Raw genomic sequence first — 8,609 nt, 5'->3', positions numbered from 1 at the left:
TGCTTTGTCCTAAAAAAAAAAATTAATTTAAAAAGCCCAAAATAACTGAAGAATGGGATCCGTTTTTTCCCCATTATCAGATCAGGAAGGATGAATCAGCAAAGAGTGGTTTTCCTCACCTTGAATAAAAAACCCTGCGTTTTCTGCAGACGCAGCACATTCACCCCTTCCTCCTCTGACGGTGTGCTTTGTCCATACGACTTTACATGGCGCTGCAGAAATTGATACTGAGAAGAATGTGTGGATTTAAAACATGAATAAATTAGATAGGACACATGAAAACAAAAGCCGTCCAGAGGTGTACAGAACACTTACTCTGAGGTGAGCTGTTATCTGGGACTCTGACTCCTCACTGACTTTGGTCAAAGGAATACTCCTGTCTGCTCTCTACAATATAAATACAGACTACAGTAAGCAACACACGGATGGACTATACATTTCGACTGGCTGAGAAACGCTGCCTGTCTGTCTCCTCCCGACACGTTCATTACTATGGGACAGCTGGAGATCGAATTTTGAATATTGAAACAATGTTGCAAATGTCAGAGACAACAAAGTTTATACAAATCTCCTCTGTTGAAAACTAAATGTTAGTCTAAAAGAAATGTGAGATAATGTCTAGATGCTTTTTATAGTGGAGATCAAGTTTATAAATTGTCTGGCTGGGCTGATGAGACAGTGGATTGCCCAGTCAGATGGAACAGAGTAAATAGGCATTTTAACGTCATAGATTTATCTGGTGGTAACTTGTGGAATAGACAACGGTTGAAATGCCGTTTTAACCAATCAGCATTCAGAATTAGACCCACACATTGTTTAAACATGTGTTACTCAACCTGGATCAATTACCTTACCTTATTGGACCTAATCTTTTTCTCTAGAATGCCATGGTCGGATCGACAGCGGGAAAAGAACATGTGCTGGAGTCTTTGGAATGTGGGAATGGTCGCTCTCTTGTCGTTGCTGTCCTGATGCTATGACGCATTACCAATGAGAAAGGAACACTGGGTGAACTGATAGTAATGAGGGTTATAAATCAATGTAAATTACTTATGTAGAACAATTGAAACCTCACAATTGGGTGATAAGAGAGCAGATACCCACCTAGGCTATAGAACATTTAAGGGTGTACTGAATATTATGAGACTACCTGGCACTTAAACTCACCCGAGGCAGTGAGGTAGACCCATTGGAAATAGGTGGAAATATTACAACTTCTTTCTCCTATGAACGAAATAGAAAATTGTAGCCTAACATTGCAGGAAGCTCTCAATTGAGAGCTATTCATTATTTATGATCAGTTATTGTAAGTCATGTCCATTTAATATAAAAGCTACAAGGTGTTCGAAATAAGTTGTAAAATTAGCGCACACAGGAATAACGAAATAGTTGGACTTACTCTCCTTGTCTTCTTTCCGTTTTTATAAGTCCACATTTTTCTTGATTCTAGGATAGAATCGCCTCTCTCCATTGGCTATCGCGCATTAATTTCTTATCCCGCTCGAAGCTTCAATGGCTCACCATCACAATTCAACGCTGACAGTATCACCTGTCTCACTGTGTTTGGAGAAGTGATAATTCCTTTGGCAACTAGTGTTGTCCAGGGCGGAATTCGAGTGATGGTTCATGTTCCACTAATAGTAGGCCAACTAGAGGCGCACTGAGCCGGTACGTATAAACGCATAATTGGATAGAGTTAACAGTGCTTTTACTTACACCTCGGTTAAAGAATGCGTCCGTATATTCAAAAAAAGTTCAATTTCGGACATGGCTTTAATGACGTAGCAAAATAAGCTTTAGGCGGGCCTCCTATTCATTACTATGTTTTCTACCTCTAGATACTATTCAGATACATCGCCATGGGAACCAAATATCCTACCCCCACAAAACTGTTGCAAGGGGATAAAGTATTTGGTATTCACATTAAGCTGTTTCTCTGTGTCTTTCCCTTTATCAAAACGACAACAGCACATAAAATACACTGTACATTATGCCAGGGTGTATTTTTAGTTGGGAAACATGGACAAGCTAAAATAAATGTAAGAACAATATCGTAGTAATCATTTTTTATTTAAAAAAAACGAATGTTTCTCCAGCACGTCTCTAAATTAAAGGGGCACAATATCACATATTCAGTTGTTGTGTCCTTCATAACATGTTGAGTTTATGTTCCACACCACATCATGATACACTGAGGATCCTAAAGTCATACAGCCATATGTTGACACCCCTGGTAAAGCACGTTTTACAGCTCCTGATGCCTAGCAACTGAACCGGTCTCACAGTGGACCTATTTTCAATTCCCTGGCAGTGATGCCAGTACATGTAAGTCTGGCCCATGGTAACAAGAATTCCAGATCATTCCACTTCGACAAGCATACAGTACTAGTGAAAACAGATGACACTGCCACCCCTTCACCATTCACTCACTTCGACAGCACAAATACTAGCACACACCCCTTACAAGCCTTCGTTGTTTCTATGCAGCTCACACTGCAATTCACCGTCATCACCACCGTTAAAACCAAAATTAGTCACACACATTTGGGGTCTCTTCCAAGCAAATGAAAACAGTTCATAAAAATAAAAAAAAAGCCACATTTTAAACTCCTTCCGATATGACACTAAACCACCTGCATGTGACACCCTCTCAAAATGACAGCTTTGACAACTATTGATTGTGTTCAGGTGTAGAGCACCCCGTCTTCCCTTGGAGCGAAAAAGCGTCCGTCTTGAGTGTGGTGTCTTGGGGCAGACTGGAAGGAGTCTACAGAGCAGCGGCCAGGTCAGGTGGTCTGAGTGAGGTCGGGAGACTTCACTTCCTGGTAAAAGCAGTACCAGAGACCTCTCCACCTCCTCCACGGCATTCTAGTCTTCCTCTTTACCGCCTGTTCTGCTCAACTGAAAAACGACAATATAGAGAACCGCATTTAGAAACCACAGTAAGCTCAGATGGGGCATGTTTTTTTTAAATGTATATTGCGAAATATGTATCGTTTTTCCAATGTACTTACATGCTGGAGTGTCATGTTCAACAAGTTGAAGATGCAAGAAAGGAGAGACATTAAAATGATGAACAATGGCGCTATTGGCAGCAATGGTGCTATCAAAAGCACGGGTGGTCTTATGAAATAAAATGAAAAATCATACAGGACAACAAAACTAGTCGGCACAAAATCAACTGCCGTTAACGGACTGAACGGAATATACCTTGATGACGTCGACCCAGTCCCAGCCTCTGGGGAGCTCCCCCTTGTTATCTGTTGAAACAGTATCGTGTGAATAGCACTGTTTAAATATCAATAGGCCTCGACTAAAAATAGTAATTTGATGACGGAAAGTAAATACTCAAGTCATTTCAGTCCTTACCAGTTCTACATGTTATCTTCCTCTTCTGTGATTTGGTCAGCTGTTCCTTCTTCTCTTTCTTCTTGGCTGGGGCGTTGAGATCACTGTTAGATGTCAGCGTCTGGGAAAAACAGGTCACCACTGGTTAATGAGCACAATGTGTATATAAATACTAAACCGACTCGAACGGAAAGTCCCTTCCAAGTCATTCTATTTCTATGGTTGTGTGTGTGTGTAACACACTGACCACGGCAGTGACCACGGCTTGGTGGTTCTCCATCAGAGCTTCCTGGTTGTCTTTGGCCCACTCGAACAGGGTGTACATCATGGCAGTGCCCAGGTTGGCCTCCACCTGCTCCTCCAACCCAGAGATGATCAGCTGCTTGGTCTCTGAAGATCTGATAAGAGAATCATTTAGAATAAAACGCCATTTAGCTGGTGTTTTTATCCAAAAAGCGACGTACAGTCAAGTCTTGCGTGCATACATTTTCTGCATGAGTGGCTCCAGGAGGAATCTAAACCCACTATCCTGGCATTAATATAAGTGCCATGCTCGACCAAAAGAGCCACAGAGGACAGGATCAACTCAATGTAATTACCTCAGGAATTAGACAACTTCATATATTAAGTTATTTTGTATCTTTACAGGCTCACTGTATTGCATTGGTGGATCATGACCCAAACGTAGGAATATGGCATGGTAGTACCATAAATTAGAACAACCACAATAAGTATTGTACAGTGTCAATGGTTACTTACATTTTTTTGTTGAAAAAGCCACCTAGAGAAATTTCAGGTGCCGTTTCAGGATACATCTCAGGCCATGAAATATCCAGAATGAACGCTTTGGAGTCATCATGTTCTCCTATCTGGAAAAGGAAGTGGTTCGGGATGTTAGACAATGTTCATTCACGTCGACAGTGTTTCCCAAAACCTCTTTCCTGACTACCCAGCTGATTAGTAAACCAACTGAACCAGGTGAGCCTAAGAGGTTTGGGAGACAGACACTAGGAGAATCGCACTTTAATTTCCTTGATTCCTCACTTTGTCTCCTACGACCTCTACTCGACTCTTTTTGAAAAAGGTCAAAAGGTAAATCGAGGAGAGGAGGCGAAAATAAAATATTTTGTAAAAGGATGTTTATACATAAAAGTATATATTTTTAAAAGTAGTTCGTCGTTTTTAAATCTGTGAATGCTTTTTTCACCCAACAACAGCTGGTTCAAAGGGGATGTGGCTGATTTAAAATCATCAGCAGTAGAATATTCCTGAGCATCCTCTGCCATAGGATAAATACAAAATAAAACTCCTCCTGCCGCCTATTAACAAACTGACAATATCCTAAATATGGCCACCCCTTATACGTTTCCGGATCACGTAGGAGAAGAGGATGGACAACAGACAGAAGGGGTAACCCAGACATGTCACTGGGGCTATAAAACGGAAGCATCTATTTAGAACCATTTTCTCACGACCAAATATGGTAGTGAGAGGAAGTCCAGTCGAAAGGTAGTTGGAGAGGATGGTACTATGTAAAACTGGGCCGACATTCTGCACACTCATCGATTAAACATCTGATCTCAATACATGTTTATGTTCCCAAAACTGTTACAAACACAGCGCACTAAGTGTTATAGACTTGAGGCTTTGCCAAAGTTAAAATATATATTTAAATTGTGTCGTTTAGAAGGAGTGCAAGGTTGAATCGAGTTTGTGCACATGCCTACTTCAGAGGAGGAGTTCCCCAACGGAAATATGCTACAACGCACCAACAGGATCTCACTATCTCCTGCATGGCTTTGCCCACCTCCTTGTTTGTGCTAACCACTACGCTTCATTTGCTCCCACTATAAATGACAAAGATTAACTATCTTTGGACGGATGTTTTCCCAATTGAGAATCTCACTTCTACAGCACATCCCATTCAACAAGCTACTCACCCTAAACTGAAATGAAACTGGGCTGACTTCCTTGAAGCACTCATCCCCCTCGTATATAGAACGAAGTGCTTCTAACTCCATCTGGAACAGAAACCAAAGTGAGGGATAGAGACGAGAGAGCACGGAGAGAGAGAGAGGTTATTCATTGATGCTGGATACAAGACGGTAGGTAGCTAGATAATATACAGAACTTTTTACTGAGTTGCAGTTCATAAGTTCATTAAGCCCTAATCTATGGATTTCACATGACTGGGAACACAGATATGCATATGTTGGTCACAGATGCCTTAAAAAAAAGGTAGGGGAGTGGATCAGAAAACCAGTCAGTATTTGGTGTGACCACCATTTGCGTCATGCAGTGCGACATCTCCTTCGCATAGAGTTGATCAGGCTCTTGATTGTGGCCTGTGGCCCTCTTCAATGGCTGTGCGAAGTTGCTGGATATTGGCGGGAACTGGAACACGCTGTCGTACACGTCGATCCAGAGCATCCCAAACATGCTCAATGGGTGACATGTTTGGTGAGTGTGCAGGCCATCGAACAACTGGGACATTTTCATCTTCCAGGAATTGTGTACAGATCCTTGTGACATGGGGCCGTGCATTATCATGCTGAAACTTCAGGCGATGGCGGCAGATAAATGGCACGACAATGGGCCTCAGAATCGCTTCACAGAATCTCTGTGCATTAAAATTGCCATTCATGCTTGTCCATACCATAACCCCACCATGGGGCACTCCGTTCACATGAGCAAACCGCTCTCCCACACAACGCCATACACGTTGTCTGCCATCTGCCTGGTAGTTGAAACCGGGAATCATCCGTGAAGAAAACACTTCTCCAGCGTGCCAGTGGCCATCGAAGATGAGCATTTTCCCACAGAAGTCGGTTACAACGCCAATCTGCAGTCAAGTCAAGACCCTGGTGAGGACGACGAGCACGCAGATGAGCTTCCCTGAGAGTTTCTACCGTAATTCTTTGGTGGTGCAAACCTACAGTTTCATCAACTGTCCAGGTGGCTGGTCTCAGATGATCCCGCAGGTGAAGAAGCTGGATGTGGAAGTTCTGGGCTTGCGTGGTTACACGTGGTCTGTGGTTGTGAGGCCGATTGGACTTACTGCCAAATTCTCTAAAACAATGTGGGAGGCGGTTTATGGTAGAAAAACTAACATTCAATTATCTGGCAACAGCACTGGTGGACATTCCTGCAATCAGCATGCCAATTGCACGCTCCCTCAAAACTTGAGACATCTGTGGCATGGTGTTGTTACAAAACTGCACCTTTTAGTGGCCTTTTATTGTCCCCAGCACAAGGTGCACATGTGTAATGATCATGCTGTTTAATCAAATTGTTGATATATAACAACTGTCAGTTGGATAGATTATAATGGCAAAGGAGAAATGCTTACTAACAGGGATGTAAACAAATTTGTGCACAACATTTGAGAGAAATAAGCTTTTTGTGCGTATGCAAAATATCTGGGACATTATATTTCAGATCATGAAATGGGACCAACACTTTACATGTTGGGTTCATATTTTTTGTTCAGTATAAATACGTTAGCTATCTAAGGAGATTCAGTGCACTGACTCACACTACTGGCTAACTGGTGGTGTGGCTAAAACTAGCCTAGTTCTTCAGTTAGCTAACTAGGCAAAACTAGCCTAGTTCTTCAGTTAGCTAACTAGGCAAACTATCCCAAGCATCCACTGACTACGGCAATGCTAGTACGTCGTTCATGAAACTCTGTTTTGTCGAAAACTGTTAACAGTTCAGCCTTCGTACATCACTGCTAGCTAGCTCTGTTAGTTAGCTAGCGCGCTGTTTAGCATCACCAGATATTACCTCTTGATCCTCGTTGGCAGTCATGATTTCTTTCTTTCAGGTGACGCTAAACAATGTAGTCAAATATGTCTAGCTAACAGTACAAAATATGAAAAGTGCAGAGTTAACGTGTCATGTCTGTGATAAAAAAAATATATAGCTAGTTTATAAATTTAGCAACGTATCTAGTTGATCCAACGTCAGACGTGACCCATGATGTTCTTCGCATTGTACGCATGCGCAATGTCTCTGAACTTTGAACCCGACAACTCTTGCAGATACTGCAATGCTTTTATTTGGCCACAGGAGGGTGTCTGGAACTAAGATTTCCTAAATATACTGAACAAAAATATAAACGGAACATGTAAAGTGTTGGTTTGATGAGCTGAAATATAAGATACAAAAAGCTTATTTCTCTCATAACATACAAACCCTATAAGATACAAAAAGCTTATTTTTTTATTTCTTTTATTTATTTCACCTTTATTTAACCAGGTAGGCAAATTGAGAACACGTTCTCATTTACAATTGCGACCTGGCCAAGATAAAGCAAAGCAGTTCGATACATACAACAACACATAGTTACACATGGAGTAAAACAAACATACAGTCAATAATACAGTGAAAAATAAGTCTATATACAATGTGAGCAAGTGAGGTGAGATAAGGGAGGTGAAGGCAAACAAAATATATATAAAAATAAATAAAAATATAAAAATAAAAAGGCCATGGTGGCGAAGTAAATACAATATAGCAAGTAAAAAAAACACTGGAATGTTGGTTTGCAGTGGAAGAAAGTGCAAAGTAGAGATAGAGATAATGGGGTGCAAGGAGCAAAAATAAATAAATGAATACAGTAGGTAAAGAGGTAGTTGTTTGGGCTAAATTATAGATGGGCTATGTACAGGTGCAGTAATCTATGAGCTGCTCTGACAGCTGGTGCTTAAAGCTAGTGAGGGAGATAAGTGTTTCCAGTTTCAGAGATTTTTGTTGTTTGTTCCAGTCATTGGCAGCAGAGAACTGGAAGGAGAGGCGGCCAAAGGAGGAATTGGTTTTGGGGTGACCAGAGAGATATACCTGCTGGAGCGCGTGCTACAGGTAGGTGCTGCTATGGTGACCAGCGAGCTGAGATAAGGGGGACTTTACCGAGCAGGGTCTTGTAGATGACCTGGAGCCAGTGGGTTTGGCGACGAGTATGAAGCGAGGGCCAGCCAACGAGAGTGTACAGGTCGCAGTGGTGGGTAGTGTAAGGGGCTTTGGTGACAAAACGGATGGCACTGTGGTAGACTGCATCCAATTATTGAGTAGGGTATTGGAGGCTATTTTGTAAATGACATCACCGAAGTCGAGGATTGGTAGGATGGTCAGTTTTACAAGGGTATGTTTGGCAGCATGAGTGAAGGATGCTTTGTTGCGGAATAGGAAGCTAATTCTAGATTTAACTTTGGATTGGAGATGTTTGATGTGAGTCTGGAAGGAGAGTTTACAGTCTAACC

At 41.8% G+C, this 8,609-nt stretch overlaps 1 protein-coding gene and 1 long non-coding RNA gene across 2 annotated transcripts; both read right to left on the bottom strand.

Annotated features, from left to right (window-relative positions):
- Positions 1 to 124: 124 nt before the first annotated feature.
- LOC139024064 (uncharacterized) lies at positions 125 to 1,224 on the bottom strand. Its single transcript, XR_011475299.1, has 4 exons — positions 1,168 to 1,224; positions 855 to 974; positions 316 to 387; positions 125 to 227 (listed from the first exon to the last, which is right to left on the bottom strand). It is a non-coding gene; the product is annotated as an uncharacterized lncRNA (long non-coding RNA).
- Positions 1,225 to 3,014: 1,790 nt separating this feature from the next.
- On the bottom strand, positions 3,015 to 7,384 carry rwdd (RWD domain containing 4). The gene is made up of 6 exons (XM_070438455.1): positions 7,135 to 7,384; positions 5,289 to 5,369; positions 4,108 to 4,217; positions 3,596 to 3,746; positions 3,370 to 3,469; positions 3,015 to 3,260 (listed from the first exon to the last, which is right to left on the bottom strand). The coding sequence occupies exons 1-6, from the start codon at positions 7,156 to 7,158 to the stop codon at positions 3,178 to 3,180; spliced, it is 549 nt and encodes a 182-aa protein (XP_070294556.1). The 5' UTR covers positions 7,159 to 7,384; the 3' UTR covers positions 3,015 to 3,177.
- Between the last annotated feature and the right edge of the window lie 1,225 nt (positions 7,385 to 8,609).

The sequence above is a fragment of the Salvelinus sp. IW2-2015 genome, unplaced genomic scaffold, assembly GCF_002910315.2.
Source record: "Salvelinus sp. IW2-2015 unplaced genomic scaffold, ASM291031v2 Un_scaffold933, whole genome shotgun sequence".
Taxonomy (NCBI): domain Eukaryota; kingdom Metazoa; phylum Chordata; class Actinopteri; order Salmoniformes; family Salmonidae; genus Salvelinus; species Salvelinus sp. IW2-2015.
This window is presented reverse-complemented; position numbering and strand designations above follow the sequence as displayed.

Bases quoted from the DNA above. Each gene is read 5' to 3' on its own strand.
- rwdd (XM_070438455.1), bottom strand. From the start codon at position 7,158: ATGACTGCCAACGAGGATCAAGAG. The intron at 5,370-7,134 runs GTAATATCTGGT...TTTCTGTTCCAG, and splicing joins CTGCCAACGAGGATCAAGAG to ATGGAGTTAGAAGCACTTCG. The intron at 4,218-5,288 runs GTGAGTAGCTTG...TTCCTTTTCCAG, and splicing joins CAGTTTCATTTCAGTTTAGG to ATAGGAGAACATGATGACTC.